Source organism: Pinus tabuliformis, chromosome 8 (genome assembly GCF_031772625.1).
Source record: "Pinus tabuliformis cultivar Carrire ecotype Pingquan chromosome 8, CPIR1, whole genome shotgun sequence".
Classification (NCBI taxonomy): domain Eukaryota; kingdom Viridiplantae; phylum Streptophyta; class Pinopsida; order Pinales; family Pinaceae; genus Pinus; species Pinus tabuliformis.
This window is the reverse complement of record NC_142294.1, coordinates 63,307,522-63,334,596: the sequence shown is the minus strand read 5'-3', so window position 1 is coordinate 63,334,596 and position 27,075 is coordinate 63,307,522. Positions and strand designations below refer to the sequence as shown.

The following is a 27,075-nucleotide window of genomic DNA, read 5'->3' as shown; positions in this document are numbered from 1 at the left end:
TATTCCCACGATTTGCTATAGATAAGTATATCATCAAATAAAACCAACAAACTTTCTAAGATGAGGTTGAAATTTTTTGTTCACAAGGCTTTGAAAAGTAGGAGCATTAGTCAACCCAAAAGCCATGACCACAAACTCATACTGCTTTTCATGTGTTCAAAAAGCTGTTTTGTGAATGTCTTCCTCTCTTCACTTAAATAGGCAATATCTTGATTTAATATCTAACTTTGTGAAATAAGCCACTCCATGAAGCTCATCTAATAGATCATTGATGTATAAAATGGGGAGCTTATCATTGATGGTAATTTTGATTGCATCTTTGTCACATCCTCCAAGCATTATCTTTCCTTCTCACCATCACTATTGGGGTTAAAAAGGAGCATCCACTTGGTGGAACAATACATGCATCCAACATTTTTGCACCATCTTCTCAATCTCCTTTATTTGTTAAGGAATACTTCCACGTGAGCTCAAATTGATGTTCATGATCTCTAAATAAAGGTAGAACCTTCGGAATTTCTTCAAAAACCATATGGTGCCTTTCTAAGGTACCTTTTAATTCCTCTAGAATAATTTCATCTTTCTGCTTCACTTCCAATGAACGAAGTTTAACCATAACTATGTTGTTACACTTTTGAGATACCTGAGAGGATGCATAATTTAACCCTTTTAGGTCAAATTGAATTCCTTCCAATTTAAATCTCATGGATTATTCATTATAGCTTATCCAAGTTGTACCCAATGTTCTCAACCCCTAAATCACTAGAACAATATCTAATTCTCCAATAGAAATGGCATACATTGGACTTGCTAAGTTATATTCTTTGATACTAAGTTTAATGTTATGGAATTTTCCTCCATAATCAATATTCCCCATTAGCAACCAAAACTTGAAAATTTATCACTAAATACACAAAACAATATGCAAGACAATTGAGACGCTCAACGAATCCTTTATTAATGAAGTAATGTGTACTACCTCAATCAATAAGTACTATGACATTTTGTCGCTTAAAGTATCCAACAAATTTTAAGGGTTTGAGGTGTTGACAAACATGTCAATGCATGAACAAGTATTTCACACCTATATCAATCGATGTTGTGCCAAAATTTCTTTGTCTTGTTCCTCCTCTTTTAAGTTCACAAGTTCTTCCTTACCCATTTGTGTGGGGATGCCTCTTTCCTTCTCATCATTATTTTCCAAAGTAAACAATTTTGTTACTTGACATTTATGCTCTTTTAAATATGTGTTATTACAACAAAAGCATAGTCATTTTGTTCTTATTTCATCCATTTCCTTCCGCGATATACAAGCAAGCTAAGGTAGGGTTGCCCTATGAGGCACAAGTCAATCTTTGCATGCATATGTTCCTAGTCATAGATGTTAGGATATTAGACACTTAGGAGTTAGTTAAGTTCAACTTGATCTAATATGTCTATTAGATAAAAGTGTGTTTATTCGTGTGTTTCTTTAGAATACATTAGCTGCATTGTAATTCGATGGTCACGATATGTTCCAAACATAGAGTGATCCAACAACTCATATTCTCCTCAATACTAAGGACTATTTGACCCGTGGCTTAACATTTGATTGATCCATGATCTCTATTTAAAGGGTATGGTGGGTCATAGCTGATGATAGATCATGCGAACTCTCTTATGTAAAATATTTTCTTTTGCATTAATAAAATTTCCTCAAGTGGCTACAGCCTACATTAGCTAAGGCTATGGATTTCCTTCTCAAAGGTTTTTAACCACATCGAAATACTAGCATTGTGATCTTTGATCTGGTTGTGTGAGTGGTTATTGAAGGTGTTTGTCTTGTATGGAATACCCTGGTTAGTGGTTACCCAAACATGGTATCAGAGCACGTTTAACAAACTCTGATTGGTGATTGAGATCCTAAGCCCGTGTTTCCACATTTCCTATATTACTATTTATGTACTATTTTGGCCTAAACAGACTGTTACACTACATTTGGAACGTTGGTTTCAACTAAGAATGTCTTTCATTTCATCTGAAAAGTTGTTTGTTTGCTCGAGAAACAACATCTTTCATCAGATCTTGAGGTATGCAATCCGAATACAACCTTTAAAAAAAATTACAAAGTTCATATTTCTATTTTTTGTTTATATTCCATATTTGCTACTCTTTCTGATTTGTGCATGCTCTTTACCCTACACTCTATGTGATCTCGGAAAATCAAAAACGGAGCGGAAAGTGTTTTCTTGACTACATATGCTCTTTGTCATGCACTTTGTAGGATCTACGCAAATCAAAAACAGTGAGAACTTGTATTTCCCAAGAAGGTTAACCAAGAACTAACCCCATTGTTGTTGACTTTTGGATTATTTTTCGAACTGTGGTTTGTTTTTGAATGAGCACATATTTTATGGCAAGCACACAATTCAAGGCAGAGCTCCAACAATAACAACTCCACCACCCTCCTTCACTACTATTGTTATGTCTTTTGCACTAGCTCACTTAGTCAAAATTTACTTTATTTAGAAAGAGGTCTTGAGTTCAGATCTCTTTTTTTAGGTTACTATTTAAAAAAGAACATGCAAACTTAAGTTATTTTATAACTTTATTGTAAAGTGTATTTCACTTGTCATATAAAAATGAATCACTATAAAATAACTTTATCTTTGTTTTCCGTAAAACTTTCATTTATAAAGTAATTTCTTTGTAAAAGTGATTCTCACTTGTTTTATAAAAGTGAGTCACTTCATAAAGTAATTTGTTTGTAAAAGTGAGCTTATAGGCAAAGGTAGCAAGGGAAAATAATTTTTTAATCTTTTATCTACATCCATCACCACATGGGTCATCTTCTACCTACCATATGGCTCTTTGCTACCGTTAATGCCTTCTTTTAAAAAGAGCATAACTTTCACATCCAAAGTCCATTTTCAGTGCCGTTTAACTTATTTTTTTCGAGAACTTTCCATCCAAACAGTCAGTTTCAGCGTTTGAAACCATATTATCTACATATTTTAATATGGCCACTCCAAGTGAACTTTTGCTTACTAGTACCAACTACTTCTCATGGAAATACCACATGGAGGATGTACTAAGAAGTAAAGAATTGTACCATAAAACCTTGGGACAAGAAAAGGTCCCCATTGATGTTGATAAGAAAGCCAAATGGAATAATATGAATGACAAAGCATGTGGATTAATCGAAATATTCGTTTCTCTTTATTTGCGATTTCATATTCAAGGAACCAATGCTCCGAACAAAGTCTGGGAAAAGTTGCAAAAGATATTTGGTGAACCTAACATTATTAGATCTTGTCAACTTGAAAATCAGATCATGACTTTAAGTCCTAATAATTTCTCATGCATTGAAGATTACTTATCTAAGTTTAAAACACTTAGAGATATACTTAAAGATTATTAAGTTGTTCTAGATGAGGAACATTGCATATATATTGTTCTTTCAAAACTTCGTACTACATATTCTATTTTTGTATCAACATTTTATGCCACTAGAAAAGCTTTGGCTCTGCCTATAAAAAAACCTTCTCCTGAATCTTTTTGTGACTCTCTGATTAGAGAACAAAACAAGCTCTTGCATATTGGAGCGATTAGCACTATAGGTACATCTAACAAGGCCCTAGTGGCCCAACAAAAAGACAAACAAGAAACAACAAGCAAAATAGGGATTCCAAACACTCTTAGCCAACATCTACTCCTAATGGTGACAAAGTACTAAAATGAAAGAGCAAGAACACTGACAGACGTTGCAACTATTATGGGAAAGACGATCATCTAGAGTCCAAATGTTTTAAAAAGATGGAGGCCTTGGAAGCAACAATGAAGAAGCACAACATCAACCTTGATTCTTCTTCTAACACTTCTTCTCATGGACATGCACTTTCTGCTTTTGGTTTCTCCTTCAATGCAACCTCTACTTCTTCTTCTGATGAATGGCTTATTGATTCTGGAGCATCTTATCATATGGTTAAGGATAAAGCCATTTTTTCTGCTCTTAATGATTGTAACACCAAACAAATATTTGTTGGTGATAATAGATCTCTTAGTGTTACAGGGTCTAAAACAATTCAAGTAGATTATGGTCATTTGAATGATGTATCATGTGCTCCAAATCTTCCCTGCAACCTTCTATCATTATATCAGATCACTCATTCAAGTGAAGGTAAAACAGTAGAGTTTTCACCTCACCAAGTTGTAATTAAGGATTTAAAAGATCCTAAGCATGTCCTTGCCATTGGAATAGTTAATGATATTACCCAATTGTACAAGTTTGACAACTTTGGGTCATCATCTTTTCCCTCAGTTTTTATTGCTCATAGTGATAACTTGAGCAAACTTTGGCATGAGTGATTTGTTCATCTAAACTATCGCTCACTACAACAACTATGTAATCAAAAAATAGTGACTAATCTTCCTCTCATTTCTTGCAGAGATGGTGTTTGCATTGGTTGTGTTCTCAACAAACATCATCGGACAATTTTGACAAACATGCCTCTTGTCATGCCTTAGCCCTTTTGCAACTTGTTCACAGTGATTTATGTGGTCCACTTTCCTCTCCTTCCTTCCCTGGGTTCAAGTACTTCTTAAGTTTCATTGATGACTTCTTCAAACATACTTGGGTTTATTTCTTAAAACTTAAGAGCAAAGTTTTTTACTTGTTCTTGGCCTACAAGGGCCTTGTAGAAAAATAATTTGGACATCAACTGCAAAAGGTTAAGAACAGATAATGGAGGTGAATATGTCAACAATAAATTCAAAACTTACTACACTACATAAGGCATTCAAATGCAACATACTCTTCCATATACACCACGACAAGATGGTGTTGATGAAAGAAAGAATCATACATTAAAGGAAATGGCTAATTAGTAATTGTATGATTCAGTTTAAGGGATTAAGTCTTCATTATTGGTCGGAAGCAATCAACTGTGCAAATTACATAGTAAATCGCACTCCCACGAAGACTTTAAGCAATATAACACTACTCCCATATAACACTACTCCCACGAAGACTTTAAGCAATAAAATTAAGCCAGATTTAAGCTACTCCCATATCCTTGGTAATGTAGCATGGGCTCACATCCCTGATGTAACAAGGAAAGCCTTACAATGTAAAAGTGAGAAGTGTATTTTTGTTGGATATTAGATATTTTGAAGATGTAAAAGGTTATAGACTTCTTCAACCTCACTCATATGAAATAATCATTAGAAGAGATGTCAAATTTGACGAAAATCCTTGGTCTGCGAGCCAAATTCTGCGATTGTGCCCTCTTCGACCTGTGAGCCAAATTCGACGATTGTGCCCTCTTCGACTTGCAAGCCATCTTCAGCATTTGTGCCACCTTTCTCTTCCTATTATGGTTTCTTCTTCAAATGATGACATTGAGAATGAAAATCCACCTCTGCCTACTCAAAATCCTCTAGATGAGTTCATTAAACATGAACCTGAACCAGCACCACAGCTTCCCAAATGGGTCTATTCAACACGTGAAGCAACTGGCGACCATGTTAATGAACCTACGGATCAACATTGTACTTGTTCACAGTTCTAGCAAGCCTCCTTTCTTTTGGCTCGAGTTTCAAAGAAATGTGATCGACAAACATTGGCAAAAGCTTCAAGCCATCCAGATTGGGAAACAATAATGAATGAAGAATATTGTTCCTTGATGGTAAATGGTACTTGGGAACTTGTACCGCTTCCAAAAGGAAGAAAACTTGTCAAATGTAAATGGGCATATAGAACTAAGCATGCATCAAATGGAAGTGTTGAATGACGTAAGGCTAAGTTAGTTGCTAAAGGACTCTCTCAAGTTGAAGGAACTGACTACAATGAAACCTTTGTCACCAAATGAATTTTATCTGACTTATTCTAGCCCTTGTTATCTCACTTGGATGGGAGGTCCATCGAATGGATGTTAAATCTACCTTCTTGCATGGGGATCTACAGGAAGAAATCTACATGGAACAAACTCCTGGCTATGTTCAAAGTGACTCCTGGCTATGTTCAAAGTGACTCCAACCTTATTTGTCACCTTAAGAAATCTCTCTATGGTCTTAAACAAGCTCCTCAAGCTTGGTATGCAAAAATGGATAGCTTTCTTCTTGACATTAACTTCTCTACATGTGATTCTAACCCCATTGTCTACACCAAGAAAGCAAGAATCCATCTCATAATCCTTGTTCTGTAAATTGATGGCCCTATTCTCACTAGTAGTGATCCTAAACTTTTAACCCATGTGAAGTCAGGCCTTAAGAAGAAGTTTGAAATAACAAAATTAGGATATTTGAATTATTTCCTTGGCCTCCGAGTCTTGTAAACCATGGAAGGAATTTCTCTTTCCCAATCTAAGAATGCATGTGACCACCTTCACCGTTTTCACATGGAAGAATGTAAACCAACCCCTTCTCCCTATCAGTTTGGAGTCAAACTTACTGTCACCTGCACTACACTTGAAGTTGATGGCACTTTGTATCGTTAGTTAGTTGGTATCCTCTCATATTTGACTCATACCTGTCTTGATATTTTCTTTGTTATTGGTCTTATTGCCTGGTATATGGAAACACCACATGAGAGTCATTGGAAAGCAGCAAAAAAGAAACTGCAATACATTCGGGGTATAGCTCAATTTGGCATACATCACAGTTCAAGGGGGACTTCCTTTGTTGGTTGGTTTCACTGATTTAGATTGAGTTGGCAACCTTGATGATCAGAAGTCTACTGCGGGTTAATCTTTTCAATCTTGGTTCTAGACCTATCAATTGGGATTGTGAAAAGCAGCAGGCTATGGCTCTTCCTTCAGCAGAAGCAAAGTACCGAGCAACGATTAATGCAAATCAAGAAGTCTTGTGGCTTCAATAAATCCTTTCAAAGTTTGGATTCTATAAATAGCATCAGACCACCTTCTAGTGCGATAATTAGAGTGCCATCAAGCTCGACAACAATCCAGTTCAACATCAGCACAATAAAACACATTCAAGTACAAATGCACTTTATCAAAAAACTCATCCATGGTCGAGTTATCAAGTTGTAAACATTTTCACAAAGTCTCTTACAAAAGGAAGTTTCCTAAATTTTGATTTATGTTAGGTGTTCAAGGAGTTGTCATTAAGGGGGGTTAGGCTCTAATGCCTCCTTCCTTCTCCTATTGTGTCACCTTTGTAAAACCTTCAATCCTATCCCAAGTAGTTCTTAAGGGGGGATGTTAGGATATTTAGACACTTGGGAGTTAGTTAAGTTCAACTTGGTATAATAGACTATTAGGTAAAAGTGTGTTTCTTAGTTTCTTTAAAAAGCATTAGTTGCATTGTAATCTGTTAAAATTGGCAACTAGGGCCAAACTCCATGAGGGTAATCTTATTTATTGCAACTGATATTTTTCTTAGATCCCTCTCATCAAGAGGTGTAGGATTGATCTAAAGATCAGTCAATTCCGATAAGTATTTATGGAGTTATGAATTTATTTGTGTTATAAGACAATTCGTCAAGGTCGTCCAGCAATCAAATAACCCCCACATGTGCTCAACGTTTTAGTATAAAAGGAGATGACTTGAGAGTCATTTCTCACACACTTCACTCTTGATTTCTCTCCACTTGTTCTGGGTTTTAGTGGAAGAGAAATCTAGGAGAGGAAGCCCTAATGGAGATCAGATCTCAGCCATGGAAGGAAACTCTACCCTGCCCTAACGTTGTCCTAAAGAAACCCTAGACGCAGTGCTAAGGAAGCCCTAGAAGCAGTCCTAAGGAAGCCCTAAACGCAGTCCTAAGGAAGCCTTAGACGATGTCCTAAAGAAGCCCTAGACGTAGTCCTAAGGAAGCCCTAGACACTGTCCTAAGGGATCCCTAGCCGCTGTCCTAAGGGAGCCCTAGTTTTGGGTTTATTACAGGGTTAGAGCTGCTGTTAGGAGGATCGAGGAGCTCGGCTAGAAGGCCACAATACAAAGTCTACTTCAACAAAGGAGAGGGGACGTTAAGCTCACCCTTGTGACTTTTGGAGGCCGAACTTACCTTGCTGCCGGCCGCAAAGGAAAGGAGCTCTGATTTGCTCCTTGAGGACTGTTTGAAGAGGCAACAAGGTCTGTGTGAAGGCTGCCCTCATAGAAGGTTGTTCTGGGCAAGAAAACCAAGGAGAATCCTCCCTGAGATAGGTCGAGTAAGGGATCTTGCTGGGATGATTAAGCCGCAGGTATGTAAGTGTTGTTATGAGGGTCAAACAGCCATGTACATGGAGCTGTAGGTGCCTCATCAAACAGCGAGGTCACTTACCTTGTAAAGAAAGTGAGGCCGCATACTTTAAGGTGGGTTTTGGCATAATCGTTGGGTTGTTGTAGGTTAAGGGAGGATGCCCTAACCAGTGACCAAAACTCTGCCCATGGACAGCAGTATGGCAAACATGGAATAGCAATAACAGTGGGACAGCAGTGCCAGCAGCAATGGCATAGTGCAATGATGGCACAACGGGACAGCAGCAACAGCAAGGTGACCCATGAAGTTTGAATGCATACTAATGTGATAATGCAGCAAGATGCATGGGCAGCATAATAGCAGCAATGACATGTGGCAGCAAAAGCACATTGGGACAGCAGTAGCAATGCTAAACAGTGGGACAGCAGCATGGTAAGTGGTACAGCAGGACATGGTGCTTGTTGGAGCTTGGTACTTGGGACAGCAAGCTATGACATGGCACAGCAATGCTAAACAGTGGGACAACAGCAAATGCAATCATGGTGGAGCATGGTAGATGGGATAGCAAGGACATGGTGCTTGCATAGGACAGCAAGCAATCATGGTGCAACAGTATGATGTGTACAGCATGGTAATGAGGTCCAACATAGTGATGATGGGTGCAGCACGATGCAGCACAGTGAGGTGCAGCATGATGACGAGGTGCAGCACTATGATGGGTGATGGAGTCACCTGGGAGAATCAGTTGAAGCAGCATGTCTTCAACTAAGTTCAGCTACCTCATGTATCATCTACTTAGAGATGATCTATGCTCTTATTTAAGATAAGCCAAAGTGTTGACTTCTGTTGTAAATGTACTATCTCTCTCTCTCTCGACTGAACTATTGAAGAACATATAAAAAGAATTGATCAAGGGTTTCCCCACATTGGGGTTTGTCCCTAGCTAGCACCACATCTTGTGTCCTCTTGTCTTGGCTTGTCTTCTACGAACTATGTTTATGTTCTATCTGCAATTTACTTTAATGCTGATGTGATTGCTAATCTGGGAAAGATATTGAGCTAACTGTGAAAATTGAAATAAATTGCTTTAAGCATAGAACATACCTAGAGTTAACATGGTATCAAAGCTGAGGTGAAGACAAAGCCCAAGCAAGAGTGAAAGAGCAATCACCGAAGACAATTGGGAAAAGACAAAAGGATCAATGGATTCCTCATCCTCTTCTAATTCACCAAGGGTGAAGTCGAAGCAGAGAATATTATCAGAATGGCGCAGCGGAAGCTTATGATGGCCTACCTAAAGATCACTTCAATAGGAAGTCTGGATCTAAGGATGGAAGGAAAGGCAGATGCCTTGTTTGTAATAAGTTTGGCCATTATGCGAAGGAGTGTTCGAATGGCAGGGACACATCACTTGATGATGATAACAATCATTCCAGGGACATCTTCAATGATCGGAGGAATGACAGGTAATGCAGGTCATCAAGGAAATAGCCGACTCTTCAAAGAAAACAAGGAACACCACGTATGGAGAATCAAATGTTGTCTTTGGTACGATAAAGCAACATTATCTTATATTGGCCCTCTCCTCCAGACTCTTTGGGAATCTAGCTTATTGATTGTAGTGCTTCAAGGCACTTCATCGGATAGAAGGGTGCTCTCTCTAATTTGGTAGAGATGGAAACAATCATGGGATTATACTTGGAGTCGATGCCACCTATTCCAGAAAGGGTGTAGGGAATGTTACCCCTCAATTGAATGAGGGTAACTCGATTCATTTCCAAGAATCTCTTTTATGTACCTGATCGCAAGAAGAACCTAGTGTCCATTCCGGCAATGGAAATCAAAGGTTTCAGGGTGGCATTCATCGATGGAAAGGTACGTGTTTGAAAACAGAATTTTCAACGATCTTTTTACTCATGGGTTTGGGGTTGGCAATTTGCATCAAGTTGCAGGAAGTCCATAGGGGACCATGTCAATTGACACAGAGGTCTACTTTATGGGGCCCTACCCGATGTGAGTCAGATGGTGACAGGGATGCCTGAATTCAAAAAGAGCATGAAGGTACATATCTAAGATGTACCGAAGGAAAATCTTACAAAGGGACCATTCCCCTCATGTCGTAGGTCCACAGGTTTGGAACAACCCAAGGGGTTTTGAAATTCATGATCGGGAATCTTATGTATGCAGGTGGAAGAAAGCCCTTTATGGCTTGAAGCAAAATACCCCCCGGCTTAATGTGAGAGGATTGATAGTTGTCTGATGAAGCTGAGATTCACTAGAAGTGAAGCCGATACAAACCATTACTTGAAGGTTGTGGAAGATACATACTGGCACCTTCCGAGGACGACCTTTTTCTGACAAGTGCAGACCCTCTCATTTGCAGAAGTAAGAGGGAGTTGGATTCCGAATTTGGAATGGTGAACTGCAAGCCCGTGACTACCTCGATGGAGCTTAGCTTTCAGAAGTTATATGGTAGTCATGCCAGACCAGATTTGGGAAATGCCTCTGAGTTTCATAAACTCATTCGCATGGACATTCTTGGTGAACTTCTGTCCGGATATATGTTTTGCAGTTAGCATGTTGCCCTCATATATGGTTGAGCCTCACTGGATTGGTGCCAAGAATCTTCTAAGATTTCTTCGTGGCACAATCTCTCATGGATTGAAATTTGAGATACACTGCCAAAAATATGAAGCTAGATGACTATTCGAATGTTGAGTAGGCAGGCAGTGTCGAGGGTCGCAAGAGCACTTCTCGGTGCTGGTCCTCTTTGGGTTCTGCTCGATATCCTGGTTGAGCAGGAACCAAAAGTCGGTTGCTATAAGCACCCTTGAGACCGAATAATAGATATGAGTATAATCTCGTGTGAAGCTTCCTGGTTGCGGAAGCTCTTCAGTGAGTTGCTTGACACATGATGGATACCACTGTGATCTTCTGTGTCAACCAGAGGGGGATTCGATTATTGAGGAATCCCATATTATATGATTGCTCCAACATATAGACATCACATACTACCTTATCTGGGATATGTTACATCGATGAGTGGGAAGGCTCCATCGCATTGATACTGATGTATAGGTCGTAGACATTCTGTCGAAGCCTCAAGGAAAGGTCAAATTTGTGACTTTCCCAAACAACTTGGAGTCGTTGAGAGACCCTCTAGGCTCTTATGAGGGACCTGCATGATGCATGCATTGAGGTCTGGGAGCTCTGGGGGGCTCGGGGTACTTGGAGCAACAAGCGACCATAGGGCGACTCACCCTCCCCTAATGGTGCGCTGTGTACAGGGTGAATGGTTCAACCTTCCCCTGTGATACCCCGTGGCGACTTATGGACAGGATGAGTGGTTCTCCTGTCGAAGCATCCTACCCATGCAGTCTGGGACTCATGGACTCATGGGAAGTACCTCTCATCTGGCCATTGAGTAGGGAAATGGGGTTAGGGACCATAGTAGTACTATCAATGGACGCATCGTTGTTTCTACCGTACTCCCTATGCTAGGATGACCTCCATTGATCTGGGATCAATATGAATGGTTTGAGACACTCTTTTGATATTGATCTGGAATCAATTGGAACTGACTTCGGGTCAGTAAGAGTGATATGATCCACTCTCTTCATATGGAACTAACTTCGGGTCAGTAGAGAATGATATGAGACATTCTCGATCAATTCTTCTTCTTCATGGTTCAACAAGAGCAGAGTAGAGCAGTGCAGGGCACTGATGGCAAAGATAGTACAGTCTGGCAAATGGATCAGCAGATGGAGTTCTCCCTAGTTGAGAGGGAGTGTTAAAATTGGCAACTAGGGCCAAACTCCATGTGGGTCATCTTATTTATGGCAGTTGATATTTTTCTTGGATCCCTCTTATCGAGAGGTGTAGGATTGATCTAAAGATCAGCCGATTCCGATAAGTATTCATGGAGTTATGAATTTATTTATGTTATAAGACAATTCGTCAAGGTCGGACAGCAACCAAATAACCCCCACATGTGCTCAATGTTTTAGTATAAAAGGAGATGACTAGAGAGTCATTTCTCACACACTTCACTCTTGATTTCTCTCCACTTGTTCTGGGTTTTAGTGGAAGAGAAATCTAGGAGAGGAAGCCCTAATGGATATCAGATCTCAACCATGGAAGGAACCTCTACGCTGCCCTAACGTTGTCCTAAAGAAGCCCTAGACGCAGTCCTAAGGAAGCCCTAAATGCTATCCTAAAGAAGCCCTAGACGCAATCCTAAGGAAGCCCTAGACGTTGTCTTAAGGGTGCCCTAACCGATGTCCTAAGGGAGCCCTAGTTTTGGGTTTATTACAAGGTCAGAGCTATTGTTAGGAGGGCCGAGGAGCTGGGCTAAAAGGTCGTGTTGACCACTGGAGTGGCACCGGATGATTATATGAAGACTCCATGCCCAAGGATGATCCAAAGGACACTTGTACCATCAGATATCGTCAGTCAACAGAGTTTTTTAACTCTACTTCTATCTTCTCATCATATTTCTTGTACCCAGATTCCACACCCTACAGCGAATTGTAATAATTGATACTAGTAATGATGAGTTTTGAGTCTGTAACAGGCCTAGGATATTGGGACTTTATCAGCAAATGAGTACACCTTGGAGTGTTTTTTTTATCTGGTTAATTATCCCTTCTTTTCAGAAGCGGGTAATTTTTTAGGTTTTTTCACTCACGTTTTACCCCAAAGCCGAGGTGACGGTTTGAAGGTCGAGCCCCTAACACATCTTAATGTCTAGAGTCGATGTATATTACAATACTAGATCACAAAAAAATTTGTGGAATTTGGTTAGGTCTAGGTAGTCATTTTTTAATTTTTTGGATTTCTCGCAAGTCAAAAATTGCAAATAAAATTGTATTTAAATTGTAATAAGTGTAGTCTAGAGAAGTTGTATGGGATATGAGTAATCAAAGTTACACCTCTCACCCTCAACTTTCTACTATAACACACTTTGAGGGGTTAATAATGTGATTTGGACCCCTGAAAACCCACTTTTCCTAAGTTTAGTGGGAAATCTGGCAATTAATTAAGCCAAAAATTAAATAAATGGAGAAAAATAGATATCTGGGGGAGTTAAAGTGAAGTCCCAATGTGATGTGGACTCCTAAAATCAAGGAAAGGACATGCTCAAATAAAATCGAATTTCTAGCATTAAATGAAAAAGCTACTTGGAAATTTGAATTGTTGAAGTTAATGCACATTTGGGAGGATTTGGGAGAATATTTGGAGACTTTTGTGAGAAATTGTCCCCACATGGGTTACCACCCATATACACTTGTCATTCCAACATAAAATTCAAATTTGGCACATAAGGGAAGAAGAAAATGATGTCCACTTGCCAGAATTCGACATTTACACTTGGCATTGGAGCTCCATTCAACAAATTCAAATTTCTCTTTGGGATTGTCACCTCATGCCACTTGTTTAATCACTTCTACATTGGGATTGGCTCCAATGCCATTTGTCATTGTCATTCTTTATTGGGATTTGCTCCCAACTCTCTATATAATAGAGCCATGGGCTCTCACATGGATAAGATTGTTACTAGCTATTGTGCTTGCGGATGCGTTGCTGCCTTGCACACTTTCGGAAATATCAATAAAGACTTTGGGGTTTCATTCATGAAGTGTTCCTCTTTTTCGAGTGTGAAAAATTGTTGAGCGTTGGTATAATTCCTTTTACTCATGCTTTGATTTAATTTGCTTCCATATGCTCTTGTAGATTTGTTAATGTAGAGCTATCTTGCATTGACATTTGATTTAAAAGTATGCTCTAGGTATAGAATGCTCTACTTGGTTTTAAATAAATCTCTAGAGTTTCTTATCATTGTTTATTGCTAAATCTATATGGAAATACTTCTTGATTGAAGTTTTGTAGAGGGAACATCTTGTTGGGATTACAGAATCAAGCGTGAGGGGAAGTCTTTAGAGAAACCAACCCACTCTTGATGGTTTCATTCATGAGGTGTTCCTCCTTTTCGAGTGTGAAAAATTGTTGAGCATTGGTATAATTCCTTTTACTCATGCTTTGATTTAATTTGCTTCCATATGCTCTTGTAGATTTGTTAATATAGAGCTATCTTGCATTGACATTTGATTTAAAAGTATGCTCTAGGTATAGAATGCTCTAGTTGGTTTTAAATAAATCTCTAAAGTTTCTTATCATTGTTTATTGCTAAATCTATATGGAAATACTTCTTGATTGAAGTTTCGTAGAGGGAACATCTTGTTGGAATTACAGAATCAAGCGTGAGGGGAAGTCTTTGGAAAGACCAACCCACTCTTGATACATTCTTAAAGGAGCTCTCATTTGTTCTTTGAACCTTCATAGTCTTATCTTACAAAGTGGTTTTGCAGGGATTTCGGCACATAGCTTGTGCACAAGCCGAGAACTTCTAAATTTAAATCTCTTTTAAAAAAACATTGTACTTCATTTCTTTCATTTGCTATCTAAGAGCTTGAAGATGGCTAAGCAAAGATGAGAGTTTACTCTCACTCTTTAGCTTAGCCTTTTGTAAATTATAATTGTACATATACATTTTATCTTGTTGATTTTTCCATTAATACTTAACTTATTTTGCAGCCATTGTTTGGATTGTTTGCTAACTCTTGTGTGGCAGATTTTGAAGAGCAACTTCCCGCAACATCTAACAAGTGTTTGCAGGACCTTTGGCGAGTGTTGGGGGTTCGACTTCCAAGGATGTCATGAGCCCTTTAGAGGCTTATTTTGGCCAAAAGTCGAGTTCACTAGAAGGCTGCCCATTTTCTTCTTTAAGCCGTGAGCATTTGGAGGAAACTCACACCTTGTTTCCCTTGCATAAGTGTTGTGAGATCCTATCAGTACTTTCTCAAGAAAAGAGGTCTTGTGTCCAAGTTTCAAGCAATTATTGTGAGGACTCTCCTTGAAGTATAGTTGAGAACTTTGAAGGGCCCTCTTCTCATTGTAATATTAATAAAAGATCTAACTTGCTTGTGAGAGCTTGGGATTTCTCCCATGGTATCCTATCTCCTCATTTAGAGGGAGGCTTCTCTTGGGTGTATTGACATTTGCATGGTTTAAGTTTTCATACTTCATTCACTTACATGCATGCTTTAATTGGGAATTAACACAACCTCACTATCACATTTCATTAAGTTAAAGTTTGTTACAATTTCATTTGAGTTTTGCATTTTCTTTCTCATTGTTGCTTGGAGCTACAACTTTACACTTTACTTTGGACAATTCATCATTTACATGCGAGCATTTTATATTCTTAACAAACTTTGATTCGTTTCCATTTACCTTGGTAAATTGTTTCATGAGCACTTGAATACATGCTTCAATTTTATGCTACATTGTTATCTCGAATATTGGAACAATTTATTGTCATTGTCTATTTGAAACAAATTTTACTTTCAAGCAAATTACTTGTATCATTTTAATTCATTGATGAAACACATGCAACACTTGTAAACTAATTTTATTCCTCCAATTGAAGTTATAATTGCAACTTATGTTGAACACTATTTCATTTTCAAGCATTGCAAATCAATCTCTTTGAAGCATTTGCATGTATCATTATTTTAATTTGGGGAATTAACACAATTTGCATTTCATCTAGGCATTTTAGTGTAAGAAGGCCCCAAGCCTCATTAAAATTTTACCTCCAACATAAGTTGGTTGAAGTAGACATCTTAGGGATCCTCTATTCCTCTATTGACTCCTCACTGTGAGATCCATATCATTGGGCGAGGGTGAGGTCTGAGGATTGAAGAGTTAAATTGTAATCTTGTTGTAGAGCTAATTAATAAAATTAACCAAGAGCACTTTCCATTACATTTACTTTACTTGTCTCTTGATGGTTTGAGTTTTCATATGCAAAGTCTATTCCAAAAGCAAGTATTGTAATCATTTCAAACAAGTGTTTTCTTTTCATGTTTCAAGTCTAATTGCTTATTGATGTTTTGGTTTAGCACTTCCTTTCTTTTACATTTCCAAGTTAATTATTAATTTTTGGGTTTTGGCAAGATATGTTTCACATGTTTTGATTTATAAAGTTGATTATCTCAAAAGCATTTTGTATCTTACATATCTTGTGCTAACAATTCTTATTTACATTTCAGGGTGACTTTGTTTTCTCTTTTGAGAGCATTGCATTTTACTTTGAGCAAATATATCTTTAAATTGTTGAGCAAATTCCTTATAAGGCACTGGTTTTATGGTTTTTAATCATATTAATGATTGGCATTGTTATTTCAAGTTGTTCACTTCATATTTGCTCATAAATCCTTAAAAGTAATCCATTTTCACTATAACACTCTCCTAGAAACTCACATCTTTTAACTTAACTTTTCATTAGGGACCACCCCCCTTAGCTAACCGAGGAGATAGCTCAAACTTTTCATTAGGGACCACCCCCCTTAGCTAACCGAGGAGATAGCTCAAACGGAGAGAGTCGGGATTAGGGTGACAGCCCCTTCTCTGAGTTCCCTACCACCAACCACACCTTGTGGGGTTGAAGGCTTTCCTCACTGACTTGTAGGTAGGTGTAGGCGACAGGGTCAACAGGTCGCAATACAAAGTATACTTCAGCAAAGGAGAGGGGACATTAAGGTCACCCTTGTGACTGTTGGAGAGTGAACTTACCTTGCTGCTAGCCACAAAGGAAAGGAGCTCAGCTTTGCTCCTTGAGGACTGTTTGAAGAGGCAACAAGGTCTGTGTGAAGGCGCCCTCATCGAAGGCTGTTCTGGGCAAGAAAACCAAGGAGAATCCTCCCTGAGATAGGCCGAGTAAGGGATCTTGCTGGGATGATTAAGCCGCAGGTCTGTAAGTGTTGTTTTGAGGGTCAAACAGCCCTATACATGGAGTTGTAGGTGCCTCCTCAAACAGCGAGGTCACTTACCTTGTAAAGAAAGGGAGGCCGCATAATTTAAGGTGGGTTTTGGCATGATCATTGGGCTGTTGTAGGTTACAGGAGGATGCCCTAACCAGTGACCAGAACTCTGCCCATGGACCATAGTATTCAAAACCAGCCCAGTGACTGGTTACCCGTCTAACTGGCCGGTTAGCAGGCCCACCGGTTGGAACCGATCAAAAAACCGGGTTAGACACCCTCTGTGGCCATAAAAGAGACCTAACCGGCCGGTTTAGGACAGAACTGGCCGGTTTGTATCCATAAAAGAGACCTAACCGGCCGGTTTAGGACAGAACTGGCCGGTTTGTTTAGGACTGAACCGGCCGGTTTAATACAAACCGGCCAGTTCCGTCCTAAACCGGCTAGTTACCGGTCAAGCCCACCGTGAGCCCAGTGAACACTTTTTTCAATTTCTTTTAGGGGTTTTGGAGGGAAAGTAAGGGTCCTTTCCCTCCAAAAACACCCTCTCCAAGCCTTTAAGAGGCCCTTCTCCCTCTCATTTGTCTCACACATCTCATTTGGAGTGTTTGTGAATTTGCTTGGGAGCTTGGAGAGTGTTGAGTTTTTGCAGCCATAGTGGAACAACAAAGTTTAAGCTAAGTAGTAGTCATCATGCCTCCAAAAGCCGGAGATACTGCATGGGCTCATTGTGATATGATTGATGGCAAAATGATTTGCAAATATTGCCAAAAATCCATTGAAGGAGGGGGCATTAACAGGTTCAAGCAACACTTGGCTGGGATAGGAGGCCATGTAAAGCCATGTGGAGCACCAAATGAAATAATAGGGCATATTAGGGCAGAATACCTTCCAAAGCTTGAGACTCAAGTCACTGAACCAATAGAGAAGTTTGTGACTGCAAAGTTTGGGAGTCGAAACTCAACCAACTGAGTTTGATCATGATGACTCATGAGAAGTTTCAAGTGATAATGTTGATCACTATTATCATATATGTAGACTTGAGTCTTGTAGTAGGCCACTGGCCCCATAGTTTGTAGGCTTTGTTTTTTCACTCTAAAGGCCATTTAGAGCCTCACTGGTTATGTATTTTGTCGATGATATGTATTGCACTCGGTGCCATTTTGATATATTCACCTTTCCATGGTATATAAATGAGCAATCTTTGCATATTTTGTCTCTATTGGCTTGCAATCATGGTTTTAAATCTTAAAAATAGTTTTGTTTCATTAAAAATTAATTATTTAATGTATTTTTCTAAAACCGGTTCGTTTAAACCAAACCAGTCCCAATTAGACCGGTTCTGGTCAGTAAACCGGTTCATTAGGTGGACTGGTCCGGTCACCGGTTCCGGTTTTAAAAACACTACCATGGACAGCAGTATGGAAAACATGGAATAGCAATAACAGTGGGACAGCAGTGCTAGCAACAATGGCATAGTGCAATGATGGCACAACGGCGCAGCAACAACAACAAGTTGACCCATGAAGTTTGAATGCATACTAATGTGATAATGCAGCAATGACATGTGGCAGCACAAGCACATTGGAACAGCAGTAGCAATGCTAAACAGTGGGACAGCAGCATGGTAAGCGGTACAGTAGAGGACATGGTGCTTGTTGGAGCTTGGTACTTAGGACAGCAAGCTACGACATGGCACAGCAATGCTAAACAGTGGGACAGCAGCAAATGCAATCATGGTGGAGCATGGTAGATGGGACAGAAAGGACATGGTGCTTGCATAGGACAGCAAGCAATCACGGCGCAGCAGTATGATGTGTACAACATGGCAATGAGGTCCAGCATAGTGATGATGGGTGCAGCACGATGCAGCACAGTGAGGTGCAGCATGATGACGAGGTGCAACACTATGATGGGTGATGGAGTCACCTAGGAGAATCAGTTGAAGCAGCATGTCTTCAACTGAGTTCAACTACCTCATGTATCATCTACTTAGAGATGATCTATGCTCTTATTTAAGATAAGTCAAAGTGTTGAATTATGTTGTAAATGTACCATCTCTCTCTCTCTGCTGAACTATTGAATAACATATAAGAAGAATTGATCAAGGGTTTCCCCACATTGGGGTTTGTCCCTAGCTAGCGCCACAGCTTGTGTCCTCTTGTCTTGACTTGTCTTCTGCGATCTATGTTTATGTTCTATCTGCAATTTACTTTAATGCTGATGTGATTGCTAATCTGGGAAAGATATTGAGCTAACTGTGAAAATTGAAATAAATTGCTCTAAGCATAGAACATACCTAAAATTAACATAATCCAACGTTCACAATATGTTCTGAACATAGAGTGATCTGAGGTCCAGCATAGTGATGATGGGTGCAGCACGATGCAGCACAGTGAGGTGCAGCATGATGACGAGGTGCAACACTATGATGGGTGATGGAGTCACCTTGGAGAATCAGTTGAAGCAGCATGTCATCAACTGAGTTCAACTACCTCATGTATCATCTACTTAGAGATGATCTATGCTTTTATTTAAGATAAGTCAAAGTGTTGAATTATGTTGTAAATGTACCATCTCTCTCTCTCTGCTGAACTATTGAATAACATATAAGAAGAATTGATCAAGGGTTTCCCCACATTGGGGTTTGTCCCTAGCTAGCGCCACAGCTTGTGTCCTCTTGTCTTGACTTGTCTTCTGCGATCTATGTTTATGTTCTATCTGCAATTTACTTTAATGCTGATGTGATTGCTAATCTGGGAAAGATATTGAGCTAACTGTGAAAATTGAAATAAATTGCTCTAAGCATAGAACATACCTAAAATTAACATAATCCAACGTTCACAATATGTTCTGAACATAGAGTGATCTGACAACTCATATTCTCCTCGACAATTCGTCAAGGTCGGACAGCAACCAAATAACCCCCACATGTGCTCAATGTTTTAGTATAAAAGGAGATGACTAGAGAGTCATTTCTCACACACTTCACTCTTGATTTCTCTCCACTTGTTTTGGGTTTTAGTGAAAGAGAAATCTAGGAGAGGAAGCCCTAATAGAGATCAGATCTCAGCCATGGAAGGAACCTCTACGCTGCCCTAACGTTGTGCTAAAGAAGCCCTAGACGCAGTCCTAAGGGAGCCCTAGACTTGTCCTAAAGAAGCCCTAGATGCAGTCCTAAGGAAGCCCTAGACGTTGTCCTAAAGAAGCCCTAAACGCAGTCCTAAGGAAGCCCTAGACGCTGTCCTAGCAAGCCCTAGTTTTGGGCAAGAAAACCAAGGAGAATCCTTCCTGAGATAGGCCGAGTAAGGGATCTTGCTGGGACGATTAAGCCACAGGTCTGTAAGTGTTGTTTTGAGGGTCAAACAGCCCTATACATGGAGCTGTAGGTGCCTCCTCAAACAGCGAGGTCACTTACCTTATAAAGAAAGGGAGGCCGCATAATTTAAGGTGGGTTTTGGCATGATCATTGGGCTGCTGTAAGTTACAAGAGGATGCCCTAACCAGTGACCAGAACTCTGCCCATGGACAGCAGTATGGCAAACATGGAATAGCAATAACATTGGGACAGCAGTGCTAGCAGCAATGGCATAGTGCAATGATGGCACAACAGGACAGCAGCAACAGCAAGGTGACCCATGAAGTTTGAATGCATACTAATGTGATAATGCAGCAAGATACATGGGCAGCATAATAGCAGCAATGACATGTGGCCACAAAAGCACATTGGGACAGTAGTAGCAATGCTAAACAGTGGGACAGCAGCATGGTGCTTGAAGGGACAGCAGCATGGTAAGCGGGACAGCAGGACATGGTGCTTGTTGGAGCTTGGTACTTGGGACAGCAAGGTACGACATGGCACAGCAATGCTAAACAGTGGGACAACAGCAAATGCAATCATGGTGGAGCATCGTAGATGGGACAGCAAGGACATGGTGCTTGCATAGGACAGCAAGCAATCATGGTGCAGAAATATGATGTGTACAGCATGGTAATGAGGTCCAGCATAATGATGATGGGTGCAGCACGATGCAGCACAGTGAGGTGCAGCATGATGACGAGGTGCAACACTATGATGGGTGATGGAGTCACCTTGGAGAATCAGTTGAAGCAGCATGTCATCAACTGAGTTCAACTACCTCATGTATCATCTACTTAGAGATGATCTATGCTTTTATTTAAGATAAGTCAAAGTGTTGAATTATGTTGTAAATGTACCATCTCTCTCTCTGCTGAACTATTGAATAACATATAAGAAGAATTGATCAAGGGTTTCCCCACATTGGGGTTTGTCCCTAGCTAGCGCCACAGCTTGTGTCCTCTTGTCTTGACTTGTCTTCTGCGATCTATGTTTATGTTCTATCTGCAATTTACTTTAATGCTGATGTGATTGCTAATCTGGGAAAGATATTGAGCTAACTGTGAAAATTGAAATAAATTACTCTAAGCATAGAACATACCTAAAATTAACATAATCCAACGTTCACAATATGTTCTGAACATAGAGTGATCTGACAACTCATATTCTCCTCGATACTAACGACTATTGATCTGTGGCTTGACACTCGATTGGTCCATCATCTCTATTTAAAGGGCATGGAGGGTCATGGCTAATGATCAATCTAGGAAACTCTCTTGTGTAAAATATTTTCTTTTGCATTAATAAAATTGTCTCAAGTGGCCGCGTTGGTTGGGGTAGTGAACGATTTCTCCCTCAGAGGGTTTTAACCAAGTAAAAGTACTGGTATTGTGATCTTTGATCTAGTTGTGTGAGTGGTTATTGAAGGTGTTCATCCCGTATGGAAGACCTTATTTATCCAAACAGTAGACTCGTGTGTAGCCCTATTCTTGGCTTGCATAAGATAAGCAAATTACATAGCTTCCATAAATGTGTAATGTTTTCTTTTAATACATTCATAAAAGATTCCAACATATGTTTGTAACTTGTGTTATCCACCCTTATATGCAATACTTGAAGCTCTAAATTATAATCTTCAACATCACCTAAATGCTTAATTCTTGTCAATTGACTAAGGAAATTTGCCGCCTGCAAGAACAAACAAAGACAAGTCAGTTGTTGGGGCGCTTGAGCGCAGGCTTACTTACGTGCTTTCGCAAACTGTCATATTATGCTTTTAAGTATCTTGTAAATAAACCCCAAGTATAATGATAAGAATGAGGCTTCCTTTCAACCAACAATTGATACCATCGATAAGGCTTTGTCTCAATGTACAAGGTTGCTAACAAAATCCTTTGCTTATGATACATAATATTATGCAATTCAAATTATGGCTCTATTTGGCTCACCCATGATCAACCAAATAGACCCAAACTTTGAATTGCATCCATGTAAGCTTCCAATAGATTTCAATCACTTATGTTATCCACCCTTGTAATCTTCAACATCCCCGACGTGCTTAATTCTCGTTAACTAACTAAAGAAGTCTTGTTCCCAAACTTTGCCATAGTGTGCTCCTAAGTCTCTTGTCGATAAACCCCTAGTATAGTGATAAGAATGAGGCTTCATTTCAACCACCCACTGTTAACATTGAACCTTGGGAAAGCAAATACCCTTCGAAACCCATCCATGTTTATCTCTCCAATATTAGAGTTAAAACCTTTTTCTATATGCTTTCTAATTGAAGGTTGTTCAAAATGAATACTACCTTTATTTTCATAAGCTCCTTCGATCACATTATCACTTTAGGCAACCTCCCATCTAGGGTCCATTTGAGGTTGGACACCATCTTCTATTTCATTTGTTCCATCTTTTGATCCATCTTAATTTCTATTTGTCGTTGTGAGTTTACCAAACCAACATCTATAGCTGACCTATCACTCAATTCCTTAAACTGCTTCTCCAAATTGGATAGCTAGTTATGTATGTATTCACTTTCTGCATGAGTCATACGAACTTGTACGGCATACCATGTGTCCATATTTTGTAATCTACTTCTAAAATTTTGACCTAAAATACTATGGTTCCTCCTCTTTCAAATGAAATTGGAGGCATAAATTTGGATTTTTCTATAGTCAGATATGATTGTTTTAACAAGAACACCTATTTGATAGTAGTTTTAGGACTAGTCAAAATCCTAAACTTCAACAACTTGTAAGTTGAAAAGCATAGCAAATCAGAATCTGAAATATTTACCACAATCACTATGTCTCCTTGTGAACTGAAACTTTAACTCTCTGAAACATCCCCAAAAAGAAGTTATGATGAAAATGGTACAATAACTTCTTTTGAAGGAGTTAACCAAGAATCATATACGCTCTAAAACAAATCTGATGAGCCAAATTCCCGAAATAACAAAGAAATAGAAAGACGTAAATCTAAGCCTTTAGAATGATAAAGATTCAATGAATAAAAAGCCACTACAAGGGGGCAACCTCCCTTTATAATAAATCAAATGCACAAGACAAGATGCTTATGCAAATGAATCTTGTTATTATAAATAGGAGATAAAATAAGCATGATGTAACTTACCATTGAGGTGGCCTAACCTTAAGTAATATACAAATAATGAATGAGGATTATTACCCTAACAGACTGTTGATTTTTGATGGCCATTTGCATGTTGTTTTACTATAGTGTACAAAATGTTTATATAGATGTTGAATGCAATATACATACATACACACATATATATAACAGTCTCTACAATGCTGTTGACAGCCAGTTTTCTAAGCTGCGTGTCTCGTGCACACACACACAAAAATGCTGTCCAAAGAAGTGCTTTATAATTTTTTTCCAATCATGGCCATTTTTCAATTTTCTTTACATGCCGGATAAGCCAACATTTGCAGAAGATCATGCTGCCAGTAGGTCATGCTGCAATACACACAAACCCCTTTGCACCAGAAATGAAAAACATTATATATGATAAAACTTGAATCACCGATCATTAAACTAGTTAGTAAACTATACATATTCAATATCTGCAGTAGGAGTCAGGACATGGTGCAATACACACACACCCCTTTGCAACAGAAATGAAACACATTATAGATGATAAAACTTGAATCACATATCATTCAAACTGAACTAACACTCCTATTCACTAGGACTAGTTGCAGAAGCTGATACTAATCAAAATATTTCTTCTACCCATTAAAGCATATCTTGAGGCACTCAGCCAATTTTCAAACTTGTTCACCATCATACCCATTTTTCAATTTTCTTCACAAGCACGGTGAACCATCAAATTTCGACATTGGCAGGAGGTCACGGTGCAATAGGCTCATGACCATAGGAAGAAATCAAGAGGAAACAACTGGCTAAATGACAAATGGAAAACATATCAAGGTATCTAAAGCTCTCTTTTATTGTTATGACTTGAAAGAAATTTATTTTAAGTAAATTGACTCACCAATAGTTGGCACAGTAGATAAAACTTCTCCAATATGTAGCTTGTATAATATAGTTGTCTTACCAGCTGCATCCAAGCCAAGCATAACAACCTGCGTAGACAACATTGAGCCACAAGGAAGAGAAATCCATAAAAGTTAATTCTAATACGAAGGAATCAACACAGTTAGTGGCATAAGCCAAAAAGTGGACACCCAAAATAAGTACATCATGACTACTATTTTTTGAGGATCTCCATGCAAACACACAAACACAAAAGAGACAGTTTGAAACAGAAACAGTGATAACAAAAAGCAAAACATAGTTGCAGCATCAAATAAACTCTTTGCAGATTACCATCAGTAATTATAAAATAAGTGAGTGCATGCATATATAGATGTTTTACAACTAGAAATGATGAAGATGTCACTTAAAGGGACTCCAGAAAGGTTTACGTTAACACCCATCTTTAATTAAGCTCTCTGGCATAGGTGTTATATTTCAACTATCGCAGTCTATAAAACTATTAGATTTCACATGCGATTCTCCCAGCAGTCATAGTGGACCATATACTGCAATTCACTTCCATTGACATCCCTAATGGAACAGGTTTCTGCAGAATTTCAGCTAGGGTGCTCTTCATACTCTTCAGCAGCCACTCACTGAAGCTAAGAAAGAAGGCAATTAAGTAAAGTTAGGAATGAAAGCCATGGCCCCAAATAAGTCTGGAACTTCATTTCTAAAGTGAGCTGGAATTAATATCTCTAAAATAAATATGGTGATTACTCTGGTTGGTTACTTTGTCAAGAAAAAATTATGTTTCTCATAGATTCATGGATTCAGAACATTTAGGAAAGAATAGGTGGAAAGTACACTCCATGAGAAATTTATAAAGTAATTTTTCCCCTTTTTTTGGAAATCCAATTTGAAAATATCCATGCACCTTTTGGACAATAATTGTATTTATAAAATCAAAGGAGATACTAAAGTACGACATATGAAAATTCGGATCCCATCATCAACGATTCATGAATCAAATTCAGTGTTGCAAAACTCTCTGATTGCTCCTGAATTTTCTAACATCTTACAAGTTTTCTAGGTTACCAACCTGTCCAAGTTTTACCAGGTTTTTCAGGTCTCAGGTTATGCATGCAAAGTTTTTCTGAGTTTTTGCTAATTTCTTAGACTTTCCGAGATGATCTTCCCAACAAATTTTTCCTGAGTTTTGAAAGACTCAGATTCATGGCAGAAGGGAGTATTTCATTACCATGATCTTGTTCGCTAACTTCAGAATTAATTAGTACATTTTAGCTTAGTATTTTTAATTTAGGCTTTATAATGATTATGTTCCCATATTTGTTTTACCTATGTAGTATGAACACAAAAGGCATGCACTGCATTTTCGCCCAATAATTGAAGAGAGCAAATACAATACCACATTTAATCCAATAATTGAAGCTACTCATTTCACATTGTATCCTTCTCACATAATGACACTTATACTTGACAATCAAATGTTTGGCTCTTATTCAGAAGATGCATAACCTTAGCCCTACAACCTAGGGGAGTGTTGTCACTTGGAATCATCCTCTACAAAGAGTCTTCCAGTGATCAGTAAGATAAAGTACTTGTCTCATCAATACTCTATCTTTAACTTCCATACTAGTGCATGCTGGTCTGAAGGGGTATCCCTGAAGATCTGAAGGGTACTCTTCTGATTTCAGTAATGAAAAGACCTCCAAATCTGCAATCAAATTTGCTGATCTAAAATGAAAGCATTCAATATTCGAACTGCTAGTCTCGAATCAGCAAGTCTATAATTCAGATCTCCAATAGAAAATGTCAAAATACACAATAATAAACTTTAAAGTCTGCAAGAAAAGTTGCAGACCTGCAACTAAAGCCTGCAACTTTGTAATGAAACTTTCCAAAGACAGTGATGAATTACTGAAATCTATTTTCAAATTCTGCAAGCAAATATTAATCTTTAGCTTTAAATTGATCCGTTAACAAGTGCAATGCTTCAAAGGAGATGGATTGCAAAAAAGAAGAATACTAGTGTAGTAACAAAGAAGAAGCTTACACCCGGATGCGGGTGATTATTATGAAGTTAATGCAGATTAGACAGAAGGATGGCAGGCGGCCAGGCCACATGGCCTCCCGCGTCCCTTCCATGCCAATTTAGGGCAAGTTACAGTCGACCTGCAAGCACCATTACTCTGGTGCTCAAGTCGAGGAGTTCGCAGCAGGCATAAGGCCATGGCTTCCACAAGACATAATTCAGTCACCCCTTCCCCGCTAAACTGCTCTTGCCCCCCTCAAGCTGCAGAGCCAAGCCCACGCACAATTACTGGGCAACGATGTTGGATTCTCGGCTGTGTTGATTTGGGGAATGGCTTCCATTTCTCTCAAACAACTCACTATGCACTGAATTCCACCCAAAACTCCTCTGTTTCTCTTCTGAATAGCTCCATCCACTCTAGAGTTAACTATGCCTCCCCAATTGCAATCACTGAACACAACACTGCCATTTTGGCCCAGCTCAACTGCCATCATTCAGCCATGACACGTATTCGCCATCAAATGCGTAGCAGAAGAGGTGGTAGTCGAGGTGGAAACACTCGCCTCCCCTCGATGCCCAACCCCGAACCAGCTACTTCTTCCTCATCCCCTTCTACTACTCATTCCAAAGGTCATTTCTCTAGCAGATACCCTGACAC

The 27,075-nt window shown here is 39.0% G+C and overlaps 1 protein-coding gene across 2 annotated transcripts in view; it reads right to left on the bottom strand.

Moving 5' to 3' along the window:
- The window catches only part of LOC149234171 (ADP-ribosylation factor-like), a 90,887-nt gene that overhangs the window by 46,466 nt on the left and 17,346 nt on the right, over positions 1-27,075 (bottom strand). Inside the window, exons 1-2 of one of the 2 annotated variants that reach the window (XM_089371774.1) lie at positions 24,811-24,837; positions 24,378-24,468 (exon numbers count right to left, since the gene is read on the bottom strand). In XM_089371774.1, the coding sequence (XP_089227900.1) occupies positions 24,378-24,468; positions 24,811-24,822 (103 nt within the window). In that variant the 5' untranslated portion in view covers positions 24,823-24,837. Of the gene's footprint in view, positions 1-24,377; positions 24,469-24,810; positions 24,838-27,075 lie in introns of those variants that run through there. The other variant, XM_089371773.1, reaches the window with a different exon arrangement.